The sequence below is a fragment of the Branchiostoma belcheri genome, unplaced genomic scaffold (genome assembly GCF_001625305.1).
Source record: "Branchiostoma belcheri isolate BF01 breed outbred unplaced genomic scaffold, Haploidv18h27 scaffold12, whole genome shotgun sequence".
Lineage (NCBI taxonomy): Eukaryota > Metazoa > Chordata > Leptocardii > Amphioxiformes > Branchiostomatidae > Branchiostoma > Branchiostoma belcheri.
Window position 1 is genome coordinate 3,975,719 of NW_017802602.1, and position 27,142 is coordinate 4,002,860.

The 27,142-nt window shown below is 43.3% G+C and overlaps 3 protein-coding genes across 3 annotated transcripts; all 3 read right to left on the bottom strand.

Annotated features, from left to right (window-relative positions):
- Positions 1-219: 219 nt before the first annotated feature.
- Positions 220-1,686, bottom strand: LOC109462701 (clumping factor A-like). Its single transcript, XM_019759261.1, is given in 2 exon segments — positions 220-804; positions 807-1,686. Coding segments are annotated over 2 exon segments (1,368 nt in total). The 5' UTR covers positions 1,590-1,686.
- A 1,014-nt stretch (positions 1,687-2,700) lies between these two features.
- On the bottom strand, positions 2,701-8,535 carry LOC109462702 (NLR family CARD domain-containing protein 4-like). The gene is made up of 7 exons (XM_019759262.1): positions 8,246-8,535; positions 7,663-7,920; positions 7,176-7,271; positions 4,077-6,837; positions 3,815-3,850; positions 3,211-3,293; positions 2,701-2,708 (listed from the first exon to the last, which is right to left on the bottom strand). The coding sequence occupies exons 1-7, from the start codon at positions 8,274-8,276 to the stop codon at positions 2,701-2,703; spliced, it is 3,273 nt and encodes a 1,090-aa protein (XP_019614821.1). The 5' UTR covers positions 8,277-8,535.
- A 1,846-nt stretch (positions 8,536-10,381) lies between these two features.
- Positions 10,382-26,611, bottom strand: LOC109462773 (nephrocystin-3-like). Its single transcript, XM_019759366.1, has 29 exons — positions 26,479-26,611; positions 25,821-26,051; positions 25,160-25,285; positions 24,630-24,795; positions 24,141-24,281; positions 23,543-23,676; positions 23,110-23,208; positions 22,920-23,005; positions 22,612-22,701; positions 22,234-22,306; positions 21,355-21,429; positions 20,800-20,955; positions 20,303-20,406; positions 19,520-19,634; positions 18,699-18,842; positions 18,133-18,230; positions 17,707-17,809; positions 17,516-17,598; positions 17,165-17,303; positions 16,107-16,271; positions 15,430-15,524; positions 14,880-15,002; positions 14,266-14,366; positions 13,516-13,843; positions 13,053-13,131; positions 12,675-12,802; positions 11,957-12,197; positions 11,316-11,441; positions 10,382-10,831 (listed from the first exon to the last, which is right to left on the bottom strand). The coding sequence occupies exons 1-29, from the start codon at positions 26,572-26,574 to the stop codon at positions 10,526-10,528; spliced, it is 3,951 nt and encodes a 1,316-aa protein (XP_019614925.1). The 5' UTR covers positions 26,575-26,611; the 3' UTR covers positions 10,382-10,525.
- Between the last annotated feature and the right edge of the window lie 531 nt (positions 26,612-27,142).

Below are 27,142 nucleotides of genomic sequence, written 5' to 3' on the forward strand. Positions count from 1 at the left end.
GAAAACTCAGGAAAAATCGTCCACATTACGCCTGTAGTTCTTTCCTCTCACAGTGGAGCCGTCATGCACGTTTGACAAGAAGCGTGCTTCTTTCCACGGGTCGCCGTCTTCATCTGACGAAACGCTGTCCTCATCTGACGAACTGCTGTCATCATCTGTCGAGTGGCTGTATTCATCTGTTGAGTCGCTGTCTTCATCTGTTGAGTCGCTATCTTCATCTCACGAATCTTTCGAGCCACTGTCATCGGACGAGTCGACGCCGCTGTCTTCACCTGACGAGTCGACGTCGCTGTCTTCATCTGACGAGTCGACGCCGCTGTCTTCCACTGTCGAGTCGACGCCGCTGTCTTCACATGTCGAGTCGACGCCGCTGTCTTCATCTGACGAGTCGACGCCGCTGTCTTCATCTGACGAGTCGACGCCGCTGTCTTCATGTGACGAGTCGACGCCGCTGTCTTCACCTGACGAGTCGACGCCGTTGTCTTCACCTGACGAGTCGACGTCGCTGTCTTCATCTGACGAGTCGACGCCGCTGTCTTCACCTGTCGAGTCGACGCCGCTGTCTTTATCTGACGAGTCGACGTCGCTGTCTTCATCTGACGAGTCGACGCCGCTGTCTTCATCTGACGAGTCGACGCCGCTGTCTTCACCTGTCGAGTCGACGCCACTGTCATCATCTGACGAGTCGACGCCGCTGTTTTCACCTGACGAGTCGACGCCGCTGTCTTCATCTGACGAATCTGCTGAGTCGCTGTCTTCATCTGACCAATCGCTGTCACCATTTGACGAATCGGACGATCGCTGTCTTCATCTGTCGAGTCGCTGTCTTCATCTGACGAATCGCTGTACATATACTGTACACGCTGTACATGCCGTGACCAGTCAATGTCTTCATCGCACAAGAAGCGTGCCTCGTTGAATAGCTTGAAAGGGTCGCTGTCATCATCTGACGAATCACTGTCATCATCTGACGAGTCGCTGTCTTCGTCTGACCAGTCAATGCCTGCGCCCGGGCGCTTACACGGGCACGGGAAACACGACCAGCCGCCAGAACGGTAGCATTTGTTGCAGTCGTCGCAGTGTCGGTCCCATTCGTCCACGTTCACACAGACGCCGCACTTCTCACAGTGCCTCAGGCTGTCGCACGCCTGCTCGGCAGTGTGGTCCCGACACCAGGAATACCGCGACTGAATCGGGCAGTCAATTATGGGACATTCGACATACCCAGGGACCATGTCCTTTACAGGTAGCCAAATTTCGCAGCAGAAGAGCACGGTTTTTTTCTTCCCCAGGCGAGTTCGCAGATCTTCGGTCTTGATCTTGAAGATGTTGTCCATGAGACACCTGTCCCGGGCTGCTGCGGCACAGTCGATGCCGTACTCCTGGAGGATGTTGAAGGGGTTTTTGCAGCCGGCACACTTGCAGGAGTCCCCACAGGCAGAGCCTCTCTTCACACAGCCGCATCGTGTGGACCCGCAGTTGCCTTTGCAGCCACATTTATAGACCGTCGGAAGGCTGGGCTTCTTCTTCAGTTCTTGAGGTGCGGAAACCGCTTTCTTTGTACGCACAGCTGCATGTTTGGATGCCATTTTCCACAAGTACGTACAGAAAGTGGAAGAGCCGTTGGTGACGTTCTCGGCGTGTCACTGAGGACAGCAAATGATACATGCACCAGGACCGGTTCGCGTTTATATAGGGGAAGAATGCAAATGTGTGGATTGTCTAGTGGATGGCGCGGACGTGACAGAAGTCTGGGCGGCAAATCACTGATTCCTTTTGCTTATCAGTCGGCTTGTTTTACAACATGTGAGATATTGTCTGTATAAAGGCTCCTTTGTTTTATTGCTGGCTTGTATTTTTACAGGTCCCTATTGTTATCTGCCGGCGTATTTGACCACCTGTGAGACGTTGTCTATTTAGAGGTCCCTATTGTGATCTGTCGGCTTTTTTGACTACACCTGTGAGACGTTGTCTGTAAAGCGGCCCCTCTTGCTTTATTATATCTTGTTGGTAAAGCAAGATTGAACAAGATCATCTGCGGATTTTCACTACGTCAAAATACGATGTTTTCTTCTGTTGTTTCTGTTGTCTCCCCTGCCTACAACTCCGGTCCCCAGCTTGTTTATCTATCTGGCGGGGCACAACTGCCTTGGGCTACCGAACAAACTCGCTGTCACCCCCGCCAGAGTACCCAGGGTACTGCAAGAATAATCTATGTGTGGGACTCTTCTTTTGCCTCAAAAACCTAATACTAAGGTGCTTACTATAGGTGCATTAGCTCCATACAAGTACAAAGTGGGGTCGTGTGGCGTAGCGGCAGCGTTCTCGACTCGGAACCAGAGGCCCCGGCCGGTTCGAGTCCTGACATGCCACCGATCTTGTGGCATGTCAGGCACTTTACACGACTTTCCTCACTTCGCTCAGGTGTAAATGAGTATTGTACTGTCCCTGTGTTGGTGGCGACATTAATATAAGTTGAAAAAACTTGAGTGTGCCGTCACCACGTCTTGTGATTGCATGTTTCGGAATATAAAAAAAAAGTACAAAATCAAGTGTGCAGCTAGTCTTCCTGGAGTTAAACATATAGTACATCATACAAATACAAGTCAAGTCAAGTTTATTGCACAACAATTGCATTTGATACAATGTATAGCAAATACTGAACAATAATACGGAATAATTAACTATAACTATAAATAACTAATACACTACATCAAAATTGAAACATTATTTACATACAGCTTAACAAATAACTTTACATCTAAAGTAACATCACATGTGTCTATCAACTATCTACATACCACGGACATCCACGGCATTACCAAGAACGCCCTCAACTTCCCGTCGCATATTAACAACATATCACACGGCTATGTGCCCAGACCCTCGTTAGTACAGGAGACTGTGAAACATTCTCATCCGCCAGATGGCAAGTCATCATCTGCTGTCAAGAATCAGATCACTCCCCGATCATGTCCATATCATATGACTGACAAATGTAATGCAAGTGAAGTCTTTATTGTAACCGATGACTAGTGTGGTATATGATTATAATCCATGAACCATAGGTCTCATCGCGGATTATACGGCAGACAGCCTGAACAGATTTATTAGATGATACAGGTTATTCATGGTGATAGTACAAAATGGATGTTTTCTAAATTTCTTTTTTGGGGAGAAAGACATTCATTCCTTTTACACGAGCTCTACCATCGGCAAACATAGCCGCAGCCTCTTCCATCACGGCCACCATGTCAATGTTATCCAACCGCTCCGAATTTTGCCATCTATACCTGCAGATGGAAGAAAAACACATATAGAGACTGTCCAAAGTCAGATCATACTACTCTCCAAGCAGATGTTTGGGTTTGGGGGTATGTTTGGCGTGTTTTAGGCTTTTTTATCGGGGTTTCTGAAAAACAATTCCAGTGCAAAAGAGAAACCCCGATAAAAAAAACCTAAAAACACGCCAAAAATAACCCCAAACCTCTGCTTGGAGAGTGATAAGATCATACGACATCTTGTCTTATGTAAACGAGAAACAACACAAAACATCCAAATATTATCCACCAAGAGTTTTCAAATTCAAAATGTTCCTGAATTTGCCTGAAGTAAATTATAAAAAAGGGAAGCACGTTTGCCTTAACATATGGCACAAAAGCATATTGCATTATTCCATAGACTCATATGGAAGCTATATTTTGTCATATGCGATTCTTGATTTGTGGCGACATCAAGGAATGGTACGGTTTACCGCCAATGGATTAACAGACAAGAGTAGAAACACAAAGATATATAATGCTCCATTACTGACCTTTCGGCTCCTTCAGGAACTCCCTCCTTAGTGTACCTGTAGATCGAAGCGTGAACATGTTTGAAGTTCATATTGATAATTAATATAAAGATTTACATTCGTATTCAGCTTAGTTGTGTTTTATCTTCTAGAAAAAAGAATAAGATAGATAAATGTTTATCAATTGAAATCAGATTATCAGCATTGGTAAGCAGGATATGAAGATTTTTGTACAATTCTTGGGCGGAACATTTATACTACTTTAATGTATACATGTACTCACCACAGCTTACACGGCTGTTCCTCAGCAGCCTGCACCACAGCCTGGAACCCTGCAGGGTCCATGGAGATGTAGCACAGATCAATCCGCTCCAAGGCAGGGAGTCTGGCTAGAGCCTGGGCCACGGCCATAGCAGCAGTGTCAGGCAAGTGTATGAGCGTCTCCCGATCCGGGTAAGCACACATGCCCAGCCTGATAAGCGATGGCAATGCGATGACCTGTGAGACTCTCTCCAGCCCGGCTGCTGTTACTCCACTATTCTCCCTGAAGTTCAGGTCTTGTAGACTGCTAGCCCGACAGTTAAGTGTCTGGACCAGGTTCACAATCCCCGAATCCCCTATCGCATTATGACTTACATCCAGCACCTGTAATTCTGCCAAGTATAGCAGATTCCTGACGAGAGCTGACATTCCCTTGTCGCTGATACATGTCTTACTGAGTTCCAGCACCTTCATTGCCGTGAGTCGAGGAAGGATGTCGACCAGACACCCCAACCCGGTGTCTCCTATGTGATTCCCAGAAATATCCAGTTTTAGCAGTCCAGTTCGGTTACGCAGAGCACGGACCAGTTTACGCATGCCTGTGATACTGATGCCGATTTGCGCCAAGACCAATATCTGCATACTAGTGAGGAGACGCAGTACGTAGGCGAGACGTTTCATTCCAGTGTCACCGATCTTATTGCAACTTATATCCAGTTCCCTCAGCTTCGTTAGCTTGCACATGGAGGGAGCTAGGCGCGACATGCCTGTAGCTGTTATGGTGATCTGTTGATAAATATTTGCACGAAGATGGAGTACAGCCAATTGTGGAAGACTTTTCAGCCCTTCCTGCAAGACATCTATCTCATCATTGCCAAGTTCATTGAGGCTAAGATCCAGCTCTTCTAGCTTTGACATGTGTCTGAACGCCTGTACGATTGGCCGGAGTGATGCTGCTGATTGCCGTGTTTCTGACATGTCCAGCGCCCTCAGCCCAGGAACTCTCTTCAAAATGGAAACCAGTCCTTCTGTCAGTATGGCTGAACAAACAAATACACCGGTTAGAGACAGGTCTAACAGCAGACCTGGGGTAGGCGAGGGGAATGTATGCTCCAGGAACTGAAGACCTTGAAATATTACATAATGAGCGGGACCACCTATTTCCAGTGCCATTTTCACGGGGTGTGATGATGACTGGATGTTTTTTACGTAGTATTTAAGGGCAGCATGTTGCCTACTGTTAATGACATTGTGTGAGACAATGAAGGGCAGGGCTCTGTTGACTGCCTGTAGTACGCCCGGTTCTTGCCTTTCATTCAGGATGTCCAGGCACAGATAAACAAAGTCCTTGTAAGTTCTAGTATCAAATGGTTTATGCACCACCGGGTCTTTTAATGGCATCCATGGCCAATCCAGCTTTGTTACTTGCTGTACCTCTAAACCTTCGTATTCCTTGCTGCTGATACTTGCAAGCCATTCCATCACAGCTTGTGCTGCCCGCGAACCACATCCACAGGTAAACTTCAGCAGGGAACGGTGTTCAAGCACATCGCTTATGGATGTAAGCTTCCGCAGCTCTCCAATGTCTTGATTCACCACAACAGAAGCGGCATACCGCCCTGCCAGGAACTCCTGCATCGTCTTGTGTGCAAATGTTAGCTGTTTCCGAGGGTGCAGTTTTGAGGCAGATTCCTCGGCAAAAACAACGCCAAGCTTCAGCAGCAGCCCCCAGTTCAAGTTTTGTCTTTCTGCTTCTGCAAGGTCAAGTTGGGTCTCCTTCTTCAGCAGCGCCTCTAGCGCAAGCTTGCCGAGTTGCAGTAATGCACTAGCCAAGTCTTCGGGCATCCCGTCTGTTGGCATATTCACTCCTTCCCGCTTACAGTGTTTTTTGACCAGACACGTCAGCAGATTGTCGTACAGTCCGGTCATCGTCCCGGCAGTCACCATGGCTTGGTCTTCTTCCCACAACAGACAGACCACCATTAGGAATATTGGGGTCTGGACTAAACCTCCCAAAAGATCATTGTCATCAAGGTCATCGAGATACGATGTAAGTGGCTTTGCCAGGTCTTGCTTGTCAACAGATGTGAAGTACTGTCCGACAAATTTCTCCATGCGCTCAAAGGACAAGCCAGTGATGCGTGCGTGACAGTCTGGCTGGGTATGCTTCTCCACTCCTGCTGAGGCATGTAATCGTCGGGAGGTGATCACTATCGTGCTGTTGGGGTACAGCTTGCCTGATAGCAGTTTGGGAATGGCCTGCCCGGCTGCCCTGGCCTCAGACCGCAGCTCATCATACCCATCTAGGAGAAAGAGTAGACTGGACTCGTTCCTCTGTAGGATCGCTCTGATGGACTGTACATCAACACCTTCAGTTGTTTCCGGAACACACTGGTCCCACACCATCTCCTCTATGGTCTCCCCCTCTCTCACCTCCCGGAGTCGGATCAACAGGACGATGTCGTACCTTTTGCCCAGCTCTGTTTTCTGTGAGACAGCATCCATTGCTTCTTTGGACATAAATGTTGTCTTTCCCCCTCCCGGTTCGGCCTCGATTAAAATGCACCTTAGTGCTGTAGACGGTACCGTGACATTTGGATTCAACAGATCGTCTAGCCTCTCTATTTCTGCGGCTGGCCGGTGACCTTTTTCGCGTGTTCGAATGAACTCTAATTCTGTGAAGACATCAGCGAGGCTAAGTGTGAAGTTGTCATTCCAGATCAGGGGTTTGAATTTTGTTAGCTTTAAGTCATAGTACCTTCTTACGGACGCCTTGAACACACCTGGAATAGAAAAGAGAAATTCGTGAATAGGAGTTGTAAACATTGTTACGGCAACTAATAAATTGAAAGTACTGTGATAATTTTTGACCAAGAGGTAAGTTTTTTTCTAATCGAGCTCCTTTGCAATTCGGCGATGGGCTATGATATTGAAGATAAGATAGTTAAATTCGCTCTAGAAAAAAAATCAAGCATAGACAAATTCATTGAATGTCGTGCAAAACGAGAAAGGAAAACATCTGTTCAACATCTTGAAGTTATCATCATCATCATCCGTCAGCTTCTGTACTGTACATGCTTTATGCTCCCATAAAACGATTATATAACGTCAACAGACTCACTCTCTATAGGTATGTCCTCTCCTTTCTTCGCCGGCAACTGATCTTCTCCCTCCTTCCTTTCCTGCTTGCTACTTGAGGGTTGAGGTCTATCCCACTCTGGAAACAATACTAATATATTAGTAATGTTACAAAGAGATAGATATCACGGCAACACTGACATCTAGTTACAATGAACATTGCATATGAGGATTGATTATCATATTAAGTATTTGGCTAGTTGTTGTTGGCCTCTTCTTCGTGTCCGAAGATGTTAGGAAGTAAGTATTTGGCTAGTATCATGTTTTTAATTCTCATTTCCTTTGTAGCTCTTTCAAGAATTTTACTGTTACAAAAATAGCAACAAAAACACTATATCTACGTATATAAGACAGTTAGGATGAATGAATATATCTTCATTCATTTTACAACATAAGTACATAATATCAAGGCAAATATGTTTTTATTTTAATATATAGATAAAGGACAGCACAAAAGTATGGTTTATTACCAGGATATCTCTTCTTTAGCCTGTCCACAGTACTCTGTAACTTCGCCGCAGACAGAGCCTCCATCATGACCTCCATGGTGGCTCTCTCTCCGTTACGCTTGAGCCATTCCTCCAACAGGTCCATACAGCGAGACTTGTCATCTCGGTTTCTACCCGCAATGTTGTCGATGTCTGCCCGCTCAAGTCCCAGATGGAAGGCCAGGTCCTTCCAATCTGAGCTGACGCTTTCCTTGGTGGAGAAGAAGTACTTACGAACCCCTGCAAAGCACCATGAAACAATTCTAATTAAAGAAGTTCTTCTAGAAGTTCTTTACTGTAAGTTCATGCCCGAGAGCTATTCACCAATTGACAAGAGTGCAGAATGTGCTGAACAATGCTGAATATGGTATAAAACCATGCACTAGCATGTTCTTCTTAATGTAAGTGTGGAGGTAATAATCACGTACGATCACACAAGACTGTAGGAATGTTACATGTCTGTTAAATATTTCTCGATAATTGGTAGGAAAGCAAATTTGTTGGAACGACTGTACAAATGTAAAGGTATCACCTAAGAGCTGTCCTACCCCGTTCACAGCCCTACCTGTATGGTCGTCTCCCTGTCCCTCAGCCATCACTTAGCACGTCGAGGTTGCTCACAGTTGAGGTTGAGACACGCCGTATAGCTGCGTCGATTGGACACTGGCTAGACTTCTTCACAGTTTAAGTACCCCCACCCCCTCCCATGGTGGGAGGAAAGCCAACAGCACCAGACCCACGTAACGAAGGTTATTGCTGCCACGCAATGAAGAATTAGTCGTAGAGTGACGACAAAACATTTAGTTCTCCACGTTCAAAACGGTGCTTGCTTCACAAGTACATGTACTGAGGACGACGAGCTAGCCAGGATAAAAAAGGAACTTAGGAAAGTCCCAAGCCGCACTGGGCACGCCAAAACATTCAAGATGAATACAGGGTAGTTCGAGTTTCACGGTCGAACAAAAAGACTAATGGCAGGCGTGGTGGCGTGAAGTTACGTCGTGTTGCAACAGTACCAACGCAAATGCAAAGAGATGTTTGTGTTTGCAGCCGACTCTTTGTTAAGCAGAAACATAAGCTTGTCTGCAGTTTGCTGTCATTGTCACACCTGCAAAGCTTAAGAAAATATTTTTCACAGACGGCGGTCAATTGGTTTGCGTGGCTGGCTAACACTACACAGCATATTCTCTAACTACATAGTCTACAATATGGGATCACTCTACATGTAAATGTGCCCAAAGCTATTTTAGCCGCCTCGTCTCTTTCGTCCTCTTCACAAAATAACTAGGCTACAGTGAAGCCAGTTCAACAATCGATCTGTAGAAACTGCTATTAAAAGTTATTCATCTGATTCAATACTTCTTCCCAATGCTTCCCTTTGCTTCTTACTGACCGTAATGTACAAAATGTAGCAATCAAAGCCAGGGTACTGCTTAAATTAATAGAAATGAGACTTAATTGACATGACAAAAGCACAGGTTTATTTGGCTATCTTGTATATCTAATGTACACGTATCTTCTAATAGTACATGTATGTGTTTACCAGTTACTAGGACATCAACCAGGTAGCTAGTAATCAATCACATTTGATGTTTTTTTTATCCTCTTTCATGACCATTGAAAAGTGGCTTGCAGGCCGTCATGAATCTACAGTATCTACAGTACATTTCTACAGTCAATGATGATAATGAAAATATATAACTGTATGTCTATACTTATTTACAAAATCTACATCTATCTACGATTTGGTAGGGTTATATACAAACTATTGCACAGTTAACGTTTCTAAGATTTAGGCACGCTTCATACTTTTCTATCTGTACAGCATAGGGATTGTCTTATCTCGCTGCTGCCAGCTCAAGTGGTGAGGACTTGGGTTTAACTCCATTATTCCACAGTACTCTGCATTTGTAACTGCATGGCATTACATACATGTATAGATGCCTTCTTGTACCAGTACTATTCATGAAATCAGATCTCTGCTTACTGACTTCCAGTTTTAAGTGCACATGTGCAATTGCTGCATTGGGTTCTATGTCTATAAGCCTAAAGTATGTTGATGAAGGTTAGACATCCAATTAATGAGATACGCAAGGAAATTGTTACTAGTGGAAAAGAACAACAAAGCATGTGGCAGTGTGAAGCTACATTGTAGGAGTGAAGTCACAAAATATAGTTTACAGTAACAGTTGCTTATTCATATTGTGCTAAGGAGATTATGAGTTTGATGATTGACAACCATATCATACCTATTTCAATCAAGTTAGATAGGAGTTCAGTGCGTTCAAATGTGGCGCAGACATACATTATTACAAAATGCTCAAATGATGAATTGGATGTACCTCGTACACTAAGTCCACTGTAGTACAACAAGTTTGGTGATGGGGGACACTTACACACAGCTCAGTGCTATGCTAAAGACGTCAGTACCTACATGTAGTACATGTACATGCATTTTTGCAGCTGCTCAGTCTTGCTTTGGCAGGTGGCAGCTGAGGTCCTAATTATACATGGCCGGTTTGTTACTTTCTAAATGGAGGAAGTTGTGCTCACTTGAGGGTTTTGACATTCACTACCAAGATGGTACCATGGTCCCACTTCTTGTCCAAGTTACGGATTAAGTCTACTTCTACCTCTAAACAACATTTTAGAAAATATACTTTTTCACATCTGAGTGCTGCAGTCTACAAGAAACGTATTGTTACTGTATTGCATGGCCTACTAATGCATAGCCTGATATACTCTAGTCTAGACTGGTAAATGTGGAATGCTCTAGTATAGTTAATGTCTGATGACTTCAAGCAGCCTCTTGCAATGTATTTTCACAGATCTACAGCAATAACTGCTATCTCTGTTCTGGCAGCAGTCTGGCTAGCTGGACGTTCAGACCGTTGTGCAGAAAGTTTTCCGAGACGACGCTGGACGAGCGTCTGGACAGCATCTCTCGTGAGGGCTGGAAGGGGTGGTCGGGGTCTCGAATCTCCGTGGCCCGCTTGTACAGGTTGGCGGCGGTTTCGTAGTTCTTCAGGTCGTAGTGCAGCACGGCCAGGTTCCGCAGGGTTTCTGCAACACGTGGGTTGTTCGGGCCGAAGTTGTCCTCGTAGATCTGCAACGCTTTCTCGTACAGCGGTAACGCGTCAGAATGTCTTCCCTGGAGAGATAAAACGAGAGTGAAGTTTTAGTGATAGAAGATATGGTTTTGAGAGAAAATAGGCAAGTGAAAGGCTTTGAAATGGTGGAAAAATCCTCGTAGATCTGCAGTGCTTTCTCATACAGCGGTAACGCATCGGAATGTCTTCCCTGGAGAGATGACACAGTAATAATAATAATAGTAATGAATGGTTTATTGGTCAAATGTTATCCGTGCAATCGCAGAGTTATATAGCACTGAATTGATGCAGTTTTTACAATCAGACACATAATACACAAGATACATGTAACATTTTTGCTCCACACTCTTTTTTTTGAAACTGTCACATGGGTCTGTGCAGCTGCCATTCGGCGCCACCAGGTGACCTCAATACGACTTTCCCCAACCGAAGTTAGGTCCCAATTCACACCTGGGTGGAGTGAGGAAAGTCGTATTAAGTGCAGTTCCCAAGGGCACAATGTTGGGGCGCATGTCCAAAGCTTACCTGATTAGACTGTAACACTGCCAAGTTGACCAGGGCAGTGGCAACACTAGGATGGCTGTCTCCAAACACTTTCTCTCTCATAGCCAGGGCTTGTCTGTACAGAGGCTCAGCTTTATCAAAGTTGTTCTGAAAGATACAAAATAACAACCTTGGGGTAAGTCTTAATTTTCACCCCATATTGTATACAAAAGTCATGTAGTTTTCTGTAAAGGATTAATGACCTGCCCTAATGTGTGTATTCTGTCATAAGGCCTGGTCAGTGAATCTCTATTAACCACTGACTAAACCACCGAGTGAGTGAAGCGAGCAACACAATTTGTAAAAAGGAATATCCAAACCTTCCCAAAGTAATGGTCTAAACAGATGGCCCATTATTCTAATAATGGACCACTTGTGATCTGAAGTGGTCTCTTGCTCTAAAAATGGACCACTTGTTAGCTGACCAATGAAATTGTGTTGCGGCCTCAAAATAAATTCAAAATTGAGGATTCTAATTGGTCAATGTTGTCTGGCTATATAACAATGTAATTACAAAAATGTACAGAATAATTAATAAGAATAAAATGCCTAAAGCAACATAGTAATACATAAAAACATACAGTTTCTAATCAATTTCACAATGTTGCAGGAAGGACCCCTACCTGTTTCTTGTAGACTGCAGCAAGATGGCGGACAGTCGATGCCACCGCAGGGTGGTCTGCCGGGAAGGCCTGTTGGCGTAACTCCAGCGCTCTCTCGTACAGCGGCTCCGCTTTGGCGTACTCTTTCTTCTCGACGTACAGAGAGGCCAGGTTGTGCAGGGACTGTGCACAGTCGGGGTGGGAGGCATCCAGAACGGACTCCCGCATGGAGAGGGAGTGCTGCAACAACTTCTCAGCCGTTCTGTACAGGAAAATTAGCGATGATAGGAAGATATTACACAAGATTGCCACAAGGTTAGGCCTCTTTCCTGTCGTGATATTAAGCAAAGCTAGACGACACCCCTCCAACCCTATGTACTAGACTAGTCCACATATTAATAGTAAGTGGCTAAGGATACTAAGAAAACTCAAGACTCTACCTCCATCTCTTTGAACTCCGAGTTTTTCTGCCCGGACCCCAGACTGAGCACATTCACGTTGTACCTGTGCTAACCTTCCATATTAAAGCATCTACTGTCAGACCTTTCAAGCAGAATCCACTACTTTTTGTCAGGAGCTAACTTGTTAGACTGTGTTTGTTAGATAACAAGATAACCTCAGCCTAAATTAAAAACAAAAACAGTATCCCTACCTACTAACCCTATTTTCAGGACTGAAACCGGAAACACAACGTTTTTCCCTAGGCTTTACATGTATATCACTATGGTTCAGAACTTACCCCAAGTAACCCTGTAGGTAGAACAGCACTCCTAGCTCATTGAGAGACCGAGCCAAGGCCGGGGAGTCAGGACCCAAGGACAGCTCCTCCAGGTGAACTGCTCTTTTCCTCAGAAACTCCAGTCCAGCCTTACAGTACATACAACATGCTGTTAGTTTTTTTATACAAATGTTGCTGAGATGTGCATGATAGTGTTGATATTAAAGTTGATATTAAAGTTACAGTCAGTGTTAAAGCTACACAGTGTGAACCCACAGAATAGAGGCAAGCCTCAGGTTCAATGTGGGATGTGTTTACACATTGGCCTTAGTTTGATCTGAAGTACAGGACTAGATAAACAATGAATATGAAATAATGCAGAATGAGGAAAATGCTTACAGATCTTAGCCGGGAGTTTTCTGGAGATCTCTTCCTGATGGTGACAGCTCGCTTGTGAAGTGGTTCAGCTACATCAAACCTAGGCAAGAAAAATGGCAGAAACAAGGAAGTTACACTACAGATGGCAAAGTTCAGCCCCTCAACAGTGACTCCTCAGCACACACAGAAAGACACACAGGCAGACAAGCCCAAAACTTCACATCCTTGGGTCTTGGGAACAATTAAGTGCAGATCATAAAAAATATATCTGTTCAGAAAACCTCTTGCTTCTTCTCCTTTTTTTCATTTTTTACAAATGACCAATAAACAGTGAGTGATCTTTATTGAATTGGCTTCATTTCTAATAAGTGAGCAGTATGTACTATATTTTGAAATACATTAACTTGGATTTTCAACCATCTCTTGCAACCTACTCTTCCAGCCAATACATGGAGCCAGAAGGGTAACTTAGTGTGTTGCTTACTTGTTCTGTCGCTGGTACAGCAAGGCAAGAGCCTCCAACTCTCTGGCCACCTGATGGTGGTTACTGCCAAATGCGTTCTGGTAGATGTCAATAGCCTGCTTGTACAAGGCCTCCGCAGTGTTGAACTTCCCCCAGTGTGCGTACAAACCGGCCAGGTGGTGCAGGGCGCTGGCCACACTGGGGTGGTCGGGGTCCAGGCTGGTTTCTCTCAGCTCCAGAGCTCTCTGGAGGGGAGGCACCGCCTGAGTCAGGAGGCTCAGGTCTTTCAGGAATTTGCCGAGGAGCTCGTACAGGCTGGCTAGTTTGGAGGACGTTACGTCACTCATACCTAGGATTAACAGACATGACAGTGGTTAAGAATGGTCAATGTTGTACAGTAGTTTAGTACAGACATGCATATACATTATTGTAGGTTTTAGACTGAAAGTGGCTGGGAGAGCTGACTTGAACGTGCCCTTAATTGTATCAGAATCTCTGTGCAACAAACACACTAAAAATGTGTAATGCCAACATCAGAAAGATTTTCTCAACCAGAAGACTTTTTTTGTTTTGCCACCCTAAAAACTGCATTAGATGCCTTTAATATTTGCTAAATGTGTTAACTATATAGTTACATGCAGTCTGATAGACATACAACAATGTAAAAATTAATTAGATTTGGTGTTTTTTTATTGAACATTCTTTCTAATACATGAACCTATAGGCAAAAAATTTGTATTTCTTGCAAGGTGGTCATCATCGGAGACTCACCATCTTCCAGCATCTTGAGTGCGTTCATGTACTCTGTAGCCATGGCACTTTTCTCCACTCCCACATACTGCCAGTACGCCAGCAACTCTGCACAGCGCCCCCTAGAGGAGAAATACAGGTACTGCAAACTCAAGATCACTGTAAACAGTACTGTAACAACCAACAATCAATGATACATTGTATGATAAAGATACAAACATTACCGAACCCTCATTGTTCTTCAATGGATTTTAGAAAAAAAAATTATCTTTTCTTCAATGACAAAACATACAAGAACTTCAAGATATCTTATGACAATTATGAAGTAATATACCGGTAATCAGTTTTTGGGTAGAGTTAAATAAAAGGAACATTTCACAAATATGTTTCACAAAGATGCCAAAGGCAAACAGTGTTTATGCTTGTGCAACAGTAGGGTTCAAGCACAACTAACTGACCATTCTAACAGGTCTGAACCTTTCAGCCTTGCGGTTAGTGCATTTGGTTTGTGAGCTGGCAACCAGGGTTCGATTCCCAGGAGCACCCTACCCCTTGTGTTTCACTTGGGTAGAAAAATCAGTTATTACAGTAACTATTGTAACTACATTGTAATATATATATATATCAATACCAACCTTATATAGAGGTTCTGGAAGACACTCAGGTTGACCACGATGGCGTGGAGATGTTGTACATCCCCTAAAACCTGCAGCAGCCACGGGGCCTCGTCTACAGCCCTCCACCAGGTCTGCACAGGTCTGCAGGGAACAGAGCACACATTAACACACGTACTGATGTTCCTGAGTCATTTCAGGTGGACAAATAATATATAGAATTCTGTATCACCCGAGGTACTAGCCCAACCACAGGTTGAAAGATGGTAGGTCTGGGACCAAAGGTGATACAGGATACACCCAGCCTAAAAAATTCCAATTTGCAATATTGACCAAAAACAACATCAATTCCAATGTTCGAAACGTGTATTTGAAATTTTGCAAGTGGCACATACAGCACAATGTGTTTGAATTATTCCAAGCTTTGGGAAGCCTGTGTGATAACCGTTAGAACCCTGTGTTGGGTTATCACTTGGGGCGCAACACCTGTAGCGCACGTTATCACCTCAAAGGTATGACCTAACTAACTTCCGATCTACACGTAGAGGACTACAATCGCTTCTTCCATTACCTGATGAAAGTGGAAAAGTAATCCACCAGTTTTTGTCGAGTCTGTTTCAGGTCCTTGCTGCTGCTCAGGAATTTTCTGTCCACAGCATCTTGTGCCTGGAGGAGAAACAAAAGACACAAACATTTGTGACTGAATGAAATTCAGATATCCATCAACATCAGCAATTAGCACAAACTGATGTCATATGGTGGCTTATTAGCAGGCTCCGATCCTAAGGTGTTGTAAAAGAACTGTCTACTAACTGTATCTGTATAGCCAGTAAAACCACCCTTTGGCGTAACAGACCAGCTTCTGTATCTGTATAGTCAGTATAACCTGTGACCCTTTGGCGTAACACACCAGCTTCGCAGGCATGTGGTGCAGCGGCATCTGGCTACATTACACAGAACGACCTGTTACACTTAACCCTTGAACGTCTAACTCTAAACATAGTTAAAAGCTATCTAATGATAATGCCCCTACTGTACTGTACTGCCCCTACTAGAGAGCGCAGCCTTGCCAGTGTTAACCCACTGGACAGGGCTGCCTGGAGGAGCTGAGTGTGAAGACCAGTACTACTAGCCGACTGCTGCCGACCCCTGTGGCAGGGACAGCAGTAGCAGTATAATCAAATCCTGGATAGTGAGTGAGTGAGTGAGTACTATTAGTACTAGTAAACGATTAACAGTGACTCTGACCTCCTGGTTTGTAAACGTTATGAGCCCAGACTTGCAGCAGAGCACCCCTCCCTCACTCAGCATGTCCCACAGAAGGGACCACACCGACCAGGTCAGCTCAGGCACAACAGCCATCAACTCAGGCTCGGACAGGCCGTTCCTACAGGCTCGTAACGCCAGCATCACCTACAGGCAACATACAATCATCAGGTCAGGTTCAGACAGGCCGTTCCTACAGGCTCATAGGGCCAGCATCACCTACAGTCAACATACAATCATCAGCTCAGGTCAGGTTCAGACAGGCCGTTCCTACAGGCTTGTAATGCCAGCATCACCTACAGTCAACATACAATCATCAGGTCAGGTTCAGACAGGCCGTTCCTACAGGCGCGTAATGCCAGCATCACCTACAGTCAACATACAATCATCAGGTCAGGTTCAGACAGGCTGTTCCTACAGGCTCATAATGCCAGCATCACCTACATTGTCCAGTCAACAATTATCCATCATTACAGTTATCAGTACTTTCAGTAGCAAATGGGCCTTTTGGCTAGCTGTTTATACACTGTACATGTGTCCAAACACTGATGAGGACACAGACAGAGTTGGTGACAATGTGTCAAGATTTTTGCTATTTGAAAGTACTGATATACAGTTACCATGGTGACAGATGTCTGGTTCAGGTCATTGACCTTATTGGTTTAGAGAAGAAGAAGAGGAAACAGAGGAAAAACAATAATTATGTTTTCCTTCGGTAAACATAAATACCAATGTCATATGGTGGCTTATTAGCAGGCTCCGATCCTGAGATGTTGTAAAAGGACTGTCTACTAAACAACTGTATCTGTTCAGGTCATTGACCTTATTGGTTTAAAGAAGAAGAAGAGGAAACAGGAAAAACAATATGTTTTCCTTCGTTAAACATAAATATATGCATCTTCCTTCTTGCAGGAAAAGAAGAGCCCACCTTTCCAAAGACCAAATGCTCTGACAATTATGATGCCACATGATGTCGATGTATATAATTATATAAAATATATGCATCTTTCATCTTGGAGGAAAAGAAGAGCCCCATGTACCTTTCCGAAGAGGGACTTGTGGTGGTGACCAGGACACTCGTCCTCGAGTGTCTGCAGGATGTGAAGGTAGAGCTCCGACACGCTGGGCGTCTTCAAACACTCCTCAAGCACTTCTGACATCGTGTCTTCATCCTTACAACTGCAAACAACACAGACACAGTGTCAATGTACATGATAGGGAGTAAATGTGAAAGACTTGTCAACCAAAGTTTATAGTAATTATACGTCATGTAGTCTGCAATCTTTTTACAAGCGAATTTATGCCCAAAGGCTAATCAAAAGTGAACACAAAGATACTAATAACATATTTAAGAGGCAAGAATGTCTAGTCTATAGAAAACACAATCTTACCTCATGAGCTGGTTGAGGAATGTGTTGACATACAGGGGACTACAGCATGCTGGGATATGGCAGTGAGCCAGAAATCTGGCCTCCTGAAACAGAACACAACAAGGAATTGAAGATCTCATACCATATTGAGAATTTTAACCATCTGTACTTCACAACCCATTACAACCCTGCAGCTAATCCTCAGTGCATACCTGTGATCCAGTAAGTGAGAAATCTGGAGTTGTCCAGCGGGTCTGGATCACCTGTTTGATGTCTCCTGGGTTCAGAGGCTCCAAAACTACGGTCGGCCATGATCTGAAAGTTAACACCATGCAGAACTTGTTATTCATCATCTAGCCAACAAAAATTCAACAAGAAGAAAATGATATTAAATTTGATAAATTTACCATTCACTCCATTCAGTCACTATAAGCCATTCCATTGATGCATCTTTCCATCCATCCATCCATCCATCCATCCATCCATCCATCCATCCATCCATCCATCCATCCATCCATCCATCCATCCATCCATCCAATCTTTTTCTGAATCATTGATTCATTCATGCATACATTTATCCATGTTCTCACTCACTACAGATGTATTTTTTAAATCAGAATACAGACAACACTGCATACCTCCATGCCTGAGGGCAGGTTTGCTCAGTGACTGACACCACGACTCTTGTGTCCACAGGTAAGGGGTCTAAAAGGAACTTGGTGTGGGACTCTGCATGCTGTGAACAGACAAAACTTGGGTGTCAGGCATTAAAAAAAAAATCACGAACAAGAAATCAGAGATTCCACACGTCTAGGTTAGGTTTTTTTTGGTTTTCGTGAATGTATTGAACCTGTAGAAGAGATTGTATGATGTACTTTAATTGTGTACTGCACCACTGCCTGATCTGAATCACTACCGGTATATGTTTATGGTGGTGGTAGGTGCAAAAAAAAGAAAGTCAGTGAATTATTTGTTCACAGTAATGATAAGTTTACAGCACAGAAGTAATTGCGAAAACTGAGAACACAAAAGTACTGTAAAAAATTGTGAATTACAGTTACTGTAAAAGTTTGTTTCAAGAACTGCTTGAAATATTTGATCATGAGGCGGTGCCAAAGAGGGCCATTTGGTGTGGCCTAATGACTCTACAATGTATGACATAAAAGTTTCTTTCATTCACTGCTTGAATGACATGAGACTAAACCTGGAACTTGTCCATGGAGTCGATGACCAGCACCAGGCCGCCAGGCTGTTTGGACGACACCTTCTCCAGCCAGCGGAGAAACTCGTCCAGTAACAGGCTGGGGTCACTGGGCAGGTGGGGCGGGGTCATCACATGCTGCATCAGCTAAACAACAACAACAACAATGTAAACAACAACATAAATAACAATGTAAACAACAGCTGTCATGGCAGTAACAGGCTGGGGTCACTGGGCAGGTGTGGCGGGGTCATCACAGCTGCTGCGATCAGCTAAACAACAACAACAACAACAATGTAAACAACAATGTAAACAACAACAATGTAAACAACTGTCACGGCAGTAACAGGCTGGGGTCACTGGGCAGGTGGGGAGGGGTTATCACGTGCTGCATCAGCTAAACAACAACAACAACAGTGTAAACAACAACATAAACAACAACAACATAAACAACTGTCATGGCAGTAACAGGCTGGGGTCACTGGGCAGGTGTGGGGGGGGGGTCATCACGTGCTGCATCAGCTAAACAACAACAACAACAACAATAATAATAAATAAATGCAGACAACAACTGTCATGGCTTTGTGTATGTACACCACGTGCTGCATCTACTGAACAACAACAACTGTCATAGCCGTGCTAAGTATATGCATGGGAAAAACTCTAAAGACACTTCTAAAAACTAGGAAGACACTTCAAGTCTTTCCTGAACTTTCTGCACTCTCTTATTTTTGGCAAAACTTAAAACAATGAAGTCAGCAAATTTAAGAACTAAAAAAGCTAAAAGACAATAAAATGTGGCCTAAACATGCAGATGGACTGACCTGAGCTGTGAAGGACCTGATCATGTGTACAGCATCAGCGCTGGAGGAGGATTGGTACCCAACAAAGTGGTACAACACCAGGCAGGGCGGGCTGCGCTGCTGCAGCTGCTTTATCCTGCAGAGAAAGAATTCAAATTTGTTACTCAAAGTTTACTGCACAGCAATTGTAACAGGACTGGTACATTCGCAAGGCAAAGTTTTGTTTTTCATATACATAATTATACATGTCCAAGTATTTTGATATTCTATCTTAAAAGATTGTTCAAAATGTGTGACAGTCTTGAAGACTCAGACTGAGAGGAGCACACTGATGGGCAAATGCACTGTTATGTTTACTGAAGATCTTAAGTGACATTTTTACAACAGCCATAATTTATACATGTACATAATATTTTGATATTCTATCTACAACTTACAAGTCATGAGAAGTTGTCTTTCAAGATGTGTGACAATCTTTTAGAGCATACTGATGGACAAATGGGCTGCTATGTTTACTGAGGATCTAATGGCTACCACAATAGCCATTAGATCCAGTGACAATGGCTGATACATGTATCTGAAAACCTATGCCTGCTATTTGCATGCATATAGCAGAGTGAATGGTGTTTGTACATATTTGTATATAGTGTGTTTTTCTGTGTACCTGTCCTGTCTTGCTTTTTTAACTTATTGTAAAAATCAGTTACGCAATTCAGGGATGCATGCAGCATTCCCTGCTTTTGTATGATTTTGTTGATTGAATAATAAACTGTATAATAGTACATGTACAATGTTCCCACTTACCACTGTGCCAGGAGGCTTGACTTGCCTGCACCGATTGTGCCCATCAGAAGCAGTGGAGGCATCGGACCTGGTGCAGACACTAACTCATCCAACTGTTTGTAGTACTGTACAGGGACAATAGTCACAAGATAACTTTTAAATAACACCTTCCTACCATGCATCTGTTTATTAACAATCATCCCTCCCTGTCAGTCAACTGTCAAAATCATCTCTCGCCCTCCAAGCAACTGTAGCAAGTAGCAAGGAAACATAAAAACTCACAAGTCAGCCACCCAAAACAATATTTCCATTCACAGAAATATAATAATAAATGTGTTTCATGTAAAAATATGGAGAACATTCAAGTTTCATGACAATCCATCCACAGCTTCTTCAGCTAAACCACAGGCATGCACACTCATACACATACATGTACACACACATACATACAATGTACATGCATACCATCACACAAATGCAAGTAAAAACACCTAATATCTTCAAGTTGTTCTCCATACCTTTTTGAAGCCGATGTCTGCACAGGTAGAGGTAAGACTGTTGAAGAGCTCCATCTGTTCATAGTTGCCGTCAGGGTCCAGCCAGGTGAAGCAACTGGCCTCATCTTCCTTCTCATCACCATTCTCTCCCTCCTCTGTCTCTCCAACACCCAGCTCCTGTACAGGTACAGGTACATGCAAAGTTAACGTAATGTAATTGTAAATCACCACAGGGACAGAGCTTTTTGGTGGCTTCTGAGAGAGAGTTTTCTAGATTAATCTAACATCCTGCTTTGGGCATTGTATTGAAACATGGAGGGGATTGTTTAATGATGTAATCTAATTGGGTATTACAACATTTCCTGAGTTCTTGCACATATTATCCACTGACATATACAAGACATGTGCTGGCCTGGGTCATTATTAGCCTATTGACCTAATTATCAATCATCAACTGTCAAAACCATCTCCCACCCTCCTGACACAACACATACAAACTCTCACCCAAAACAGTACTTCCATCCCATATCAGAAGATATTCACACATATACATACATGTAACGTCTTGCTACTTACCATTTGGACAATTTTGGCAATCTCATCAAACAGATTCTTGGCACCTACATGTGGTTCAGTGTAGTCATCTATGATCTGAGGAAAGAACAATTCAAAAAGTAGTGAAAAAGTCTGCATAACTGTCACAATCTTAGGCTAATGTTGATCGATGAATGTCACTACAGGGTTAGAAATACCCAGTTTCCGCGAGCAAAAATCATTTGTCCTGCATCCAGGATGTGCTACACAAAAATTGCCGCACAGTGGCAGCAGGCTTGTTTACACTCTTAAAAAATGGCATGTGGTGCATTTTTTTTGCCTCTTGTAAATTGGCCCATAGTCTCGCAATCTTGGCATGCTAGTCATGGTTTCTGTACAAGACTTACTAAAGACGCCGAGTTGCCCGGTGAGCAAGTTATCACCTTTTTGCATACAAAGTGACCATTTTAAAGTTTACAGCGGCCCAGCTTACGGCTTCTGAAATGTCCTGCCATGGCCAGCATGTGGGCAATACCTTTCAACACATGGGTGGCCTGGCTTACAGTGTGCCTTCTAAATTAATAAGCAAGTGTTGGAGGCAACCTTACCTTACATGGCACACTGTCTCTCACTAGCAACCTTACCTTAGGGCACGGTCACATTTCCAAGCCGGGGCCCGGCCGGGTTGTTTGAGTGAACGAAAAATAAACAATTTGTATTCAGAGTATACACAAATAGTGCTCGTGGTTAATTTTCTAAAGCTTTTTTTGTGTTTTGCTGTCTTATATCATAATTTTCGTTCCAAACGACTGCCCGGCCGGGACCCGGGTTGGGAAATGTGACCGCGCCTTTACATGGCACACTGTCTCTCACTAGCAACCTTACCTTACATGGCACACTGTCTCTCTCTAGCAACCTTACCTTACATGGCACACTGTCTCTCACTCTCTTCTTCAACTTAACTGCCTCTTCTGCAGGGGAGCCAGGTTTGCCACTTTGAATAGAGAAGTAAGTTAGGGATTGGAAATTTCAAATTACATCTTGATCACGGAGTGACCTAGTCAAGATGTACAGTCGACATCAAAATGTTGGAGGTACAGATTTTTACCTTTCAACAGTCACTTATTGTTGAATGTTCTACTAACTGTTAATCTTATGTTACTGATGAACCTCTTCAAAGCTATTCGGCATTGAGTGGAACAAGGCTTTCTTAAAGACTATCATTTGTACTGTACAACAGACTGTCACCTTGGGTGCTACAAACTTTAAGAATGAGGTTCACAGTAAAACTGCACCTACCCTGTTCCTGGTGTGTCCCTGAAGCAGAACAGAGCAGGTCGAGACCCAGGGTTGGACAGGTGGCTTGTTTCAAAGTCTTCAACTGTATATCTGAGGAAAACAACATAACTGTCTTAAGCTTCTTGTATCAGCTCGTAACTTCTTAGATGACCAGCCACCTAACAAAGTTCTCTAACATACCTTTAGAAAAATTGAGATAAAAAAAACTTGCAACATTTTGATGATTGAATATGCAACTAACAATAGCCATCATGTGCAAATGTAAAAATTTTGGGTTCTGCTAATGTATTGTGTGTGACCTGACTTACCTGTCTACTTGTCCCGCTAGTAAACCTAGAAACAGGCTGCAGCCCTGAAGCTGCTTTTTTCTGGCATTTTGGAGTCTCCATAGTGTCTGTAGTTGAAAAACACAGTAGAAAATCAGAGATTTCAGACACATCTGTGCATTTCTACATGATGTCACATGGATGACACATTACTGACTAAGGGGGGTCATACCTGTGGGTTCTCTTCATGCCATGGCTCTTCTGTAAAATGCACCGTCACTAAGACTCTGCCATCACACGCACATTTGTATTGCAGAGAAGGTAGGTGATTCTGTTGGAAAAAAAGGGAGCTATGATGAGAGTTTAAAAAAAACGTATATTATTTTATGTTTTATATTCTATCCGAGAAAACATTTGTGTCAAATCGAAGCTGCTGCAAAACCCTTCTTTTCTCTCCTTACATGAAACAAAACCACCATGAAAGCAAATGCATTTATACAATGTAGATCAAAATCACAGTTACTGATACATCTTGTACTTGTAGTACATAATTATACTAAACTTGTGTACTATTCCTTGAAGCATGTGCTTACCAGTTATGTAATGCAAACACACAAACTACCAAGCAAACAAACAAACAGGGTACGAAAACAGTACTCAGTCACCTTGTACAGAATCTGGACCTCCTCACACATGTCTGGAGGAGCTGAGATGAAAATCTTAAAGACGCAGCTGGGGAGGGTCTGAGCCAGGAGGGGGGTGATCTGTGACAGACTGGACACTGCTGCCGTCCAGTCATCTGTAACATAGCAGAACAAATGAGTTACTTATTACTTATTGATATGTTAGAATAAAAATGTCACAAGTGGTGTATATGTCACAGGGGAGATAGGAATCCAGGGCAATTTGGAATTGTCCAAGGAGACACTAGAATTCCGATCTCCCCTGTGACAATTCCAGATTGTCCTGGATTAAAATCTCCCGTGTGACATACACAAAGACCTCAGCCGTGTTTGAGATGGCATGCAGCACCACCTAGTGGAAAGAAGTAGCATTACAGTCTTGAAGATGGTAGAAGAGAGACCAAATTATTGGCAGGTAAAATTGTTGCTTCTGTATGGTTACAGACTTCTTTTTGTTTGAAGAGACAAAATTTGAATATTGTTTAGTGCTATCACTGACTGGTAAAAATGTGTCTGACTTAAATTTTGAAACTTAAATTAAGAACAAATATTTATTTATTGATCTTAAAACATTTCTTACCTTTGTTGATGTTGGTGAATGGTCCGTCCAGGTCGATGAGACTAGTGGCCAGTTCCGGCCCTTTGACCGCCAGGTGCATCTGGACAGTGCTGCCCAAGGACGGCTCACTTCCCAGAGCTGTGCCCCAGTCACCGGGGTTACCTGGTAAAAGGCACAATAAAATTTCATTAAAAAAAAGCATGGTTTAAGCCCTGAAATGCACTATTCTGGCTGATAGTACCAAAATAACCCTTTGCGTTCCTAACATGTCAGAGACACGTTTTAGAGCGAATAAAAGTGTTTCCGAGCTTGTCCCAAGAAAAAAAATGCTGCCTTACATTATATATAGTATTTTGTATGGTAGGATGGTAAATTTAGCTCAAAAATGCGCTATTATTATGCTTTAAGAAATGGCTCCACCCCAGAGGTGTGGCCAAAAATTTTTAGCAATATTTTCCAAGTCTTGAGGCAGTTTACTGGTTAAGCAGATATAAACAAATAATGCCTTACCCAGTAAGCCTCCGTCCACTGTGCCACTGTACGACAGGTTATCTGACATGTTATCAGATATGACATGTGTGCCGTCATCTGCAGCGACCTTCACTACCCTGTTCTCAAGGTCACGTTTGGCCTGCAACAGGTCCTGCAGCTCACTCTCTTTGGTCTCACGGAAAATCTACGGAGTTACATGTAGATGAAGGGAGAGACCAGTCAGGAGGAGGGTGTTATCTTCTAATAGCTAAGTACATATATCTTTGAATTCTATCTATCAATCACACACACACACACATGTACAGACACACACATACATGTACACACATACATGTTACACACATGAACACACACACACACACATATACATGTACAAGCACATACACACATGGTCACACTCACAGAGATAAACTGAAAACATTACCTCATTCCCGTGAAATAAACACTAGTACTTATGCATAGTCTCACTCCACAGTTCCACTGGGGTCTCATAATCATATTACATTTTTACAATGTCCTCCATCATATTAACATTACGATGACAATACCTTGAACTGTCTCTGTACTTTATCTCGGTCGTTTTCAAACGTGGCGGCCCTCTCCAGCGCCTGGTACTCCCTGTTCAGGGCAGCGTCTCGCTCATTCCGCAACTTGGACACCGTCTTCTGCAGCGCCTGTATATACAATGTACGTAGTGGAGTTCAACGGGAGTAAAATAGGGAGTTCAACGGGAGTTTTATAGGTTGGACCTGGTTACTGTGGTTTTCACAGTGGTTTTATTTTATTTGTGACATGAGGCCATTGACTAATGATTGAGGGTAAAGGTGATTTGTTTACAATATTGTGTAATAAATTATCAAATCATATCCAGAATGTCACAATTTCATGCAGAGATCCCATCCATGATTAGTATGAAGAAATGAACATCTTGAGCACTGGTTATAAAGACCCCATCACACTAAGGGCACTCCTTCCTAAGGAGTAAGGCTTGTAGTGTCATACATGTACAGTATCAGTATGATTACTGGTATACATTGCTGGTAATACTTTACTACATTGTACTACATAATTGAAAATTTGTTATGCTTTGTGCCTTAGTTTACTAGTTTATAGTATATGAGATCTTGTCTTTGATTAAGAGTAATAACATTCACCAACACTGGCAACCTTCCAAACAAACAAACAAGCAAACAAACCAACAAAACTGACCTGTAGTTCTCCTCGCAACCGCTTGTTCTCGTTCTCCAGTTTCTCCATCTTCTTCTGCATGTCCTGGAACTCGTTCTGCTTGCTGAGGCGGAACATCTCGTACTCCTTCCTGATGCGCTCTGCCTCCGGGTTCTCCACCAGATCCACCGACGCGTTGGACCGGAAGCTGGCGCCCTTCATCCGCCGGCCGAACGACCCCACGGACCGCAGCAGCGCGTGGCGAGGCTTCACCTAGTAACGTGTAATATTTTAAATTAATGTATGTGGACTTGGACCAGCGACTTGAAAGAGTGGACAGGACAACTCTTAAGCCAGCTAACAAGTCTAGCGGAGGACTGTCAGAGGTGGACTGCATTTTAAGAATGCCCCCCACCCCACGAAATCATGCCCACTTGGCTTGCACCACTGTAGCCGGCAGATGCTTTATAATTTTAGGTACTACAATGTAGTATCAGTTAAGTTACTTAAGCCAGTTAAGGCTGTTAGAAATATTGTCAAAGGCTTATGTATGTTGAGGAAAGTTTTAACTAATATAGGTGGAGTGAGCATAGGTGGGCAACCTAAAATTCTGATGGGCAACCTAATTTTTGCCGTAGGTTGCCCACTGGGCAACCTGGTTTAAAAAAGTATTTTGTACACTGTAATAAACCAGTCCTACCTCGTTCGGGATGTCCAGGTTCCCGTCGAGGTACACGCCATCCGTCAGCTCTTCCAACGACTCGCGGCTACGCAGGAGAGAACTGCTGGTGCCCATGGTGGTTCCTTACGTACGTACCGGGAACTTACGCGGTTTCTCTACCAATGACAACACAACGTCCACATTCTGCTCTGCTGTACGTACGTGCTTTCGATAGTTTGTATGGTGATTTGTACGTATGTACCAGGAACTAACGCCGTTTCAAGACAATGTCCACATTCTGCTCAGTGGTACGTTACGTTACTTGTTGTCAATAGTTTGTGAAATATCAGTTTATTTGGAATGTTTGTATTGGTGGATCTGCCATCTCACCTACAAAATATGAAAATGAGATTTTAATTCATTATTCAATTAAATATAAGTTATGAAACTTGTATTCGTTGCAACAGTAACACTAACAGTACACATTTTGTTGAGTAATGTCATGAGTTGAAATAATAGACAATGACTACTATATAATACAGTTAAGATAAATTACTGATCACCCCAAGATAAAAGTGAAAGTTGTCACACACAATAAAATATTCACTCAACTGTTTTTTATTTTTATACAAACAGATCACATTTTGCATATGAAATGAAATGAAAGGCAAGGACAATGACTTTTATGCAAATTTGATAACCT

What these genes read in the sequence shown, in the direction of transcription:
- LOC109462702 (XM_019759262.1), bottom strand. Translation starts at nt 8,276, where the DNA reads ATGGCTGAGGGACAGGGAGACGACCATACAG. An exon ending in ACAGGGAGACGACCATACAG is followed by an intron (nt 7,921 to 8,245) that starts GTAGGGCTGTGA and finishes GGTGCTTTGCAG; the next exon opens with GGGTTCGTAAGTACTTCTTC. An exon ending in GCTAAAGAAGAGATATCCTG is followed by an intron (nt 7,272 to 7,662) that starts GTAATAAACCAT and finishes TATTGTTTCCAG; the next exon opens with AGTGGGATAGACCTCAACCC.
- LOC109462773 (XM_019759366.1), bottom strand. Translation starts at nt 26,574, where the DNA reads ATGGGCACCAGCAGTTCTCTCCTGCGTAGCCGCGAGTCGTTGGAAGAG. An exon ending in TAACGTTTACAAACCAGGAG is followed by an intron (nt 15,525 to 16,106) that starts GTCAGAGTCACT and finishes TTTCTCCTCCAG; the next exon opens with GCACAAGATGCTGTGGACAG. An exon ending in TACCTACAGGGTTACTTGGG is followed by an intron (nt 12,198 to 12,674) that starts GTAAGTTCTGAA and finishes TTTCCTGTACAG; the next exon opens with AACGGCTGAGAAGTTGTTGC.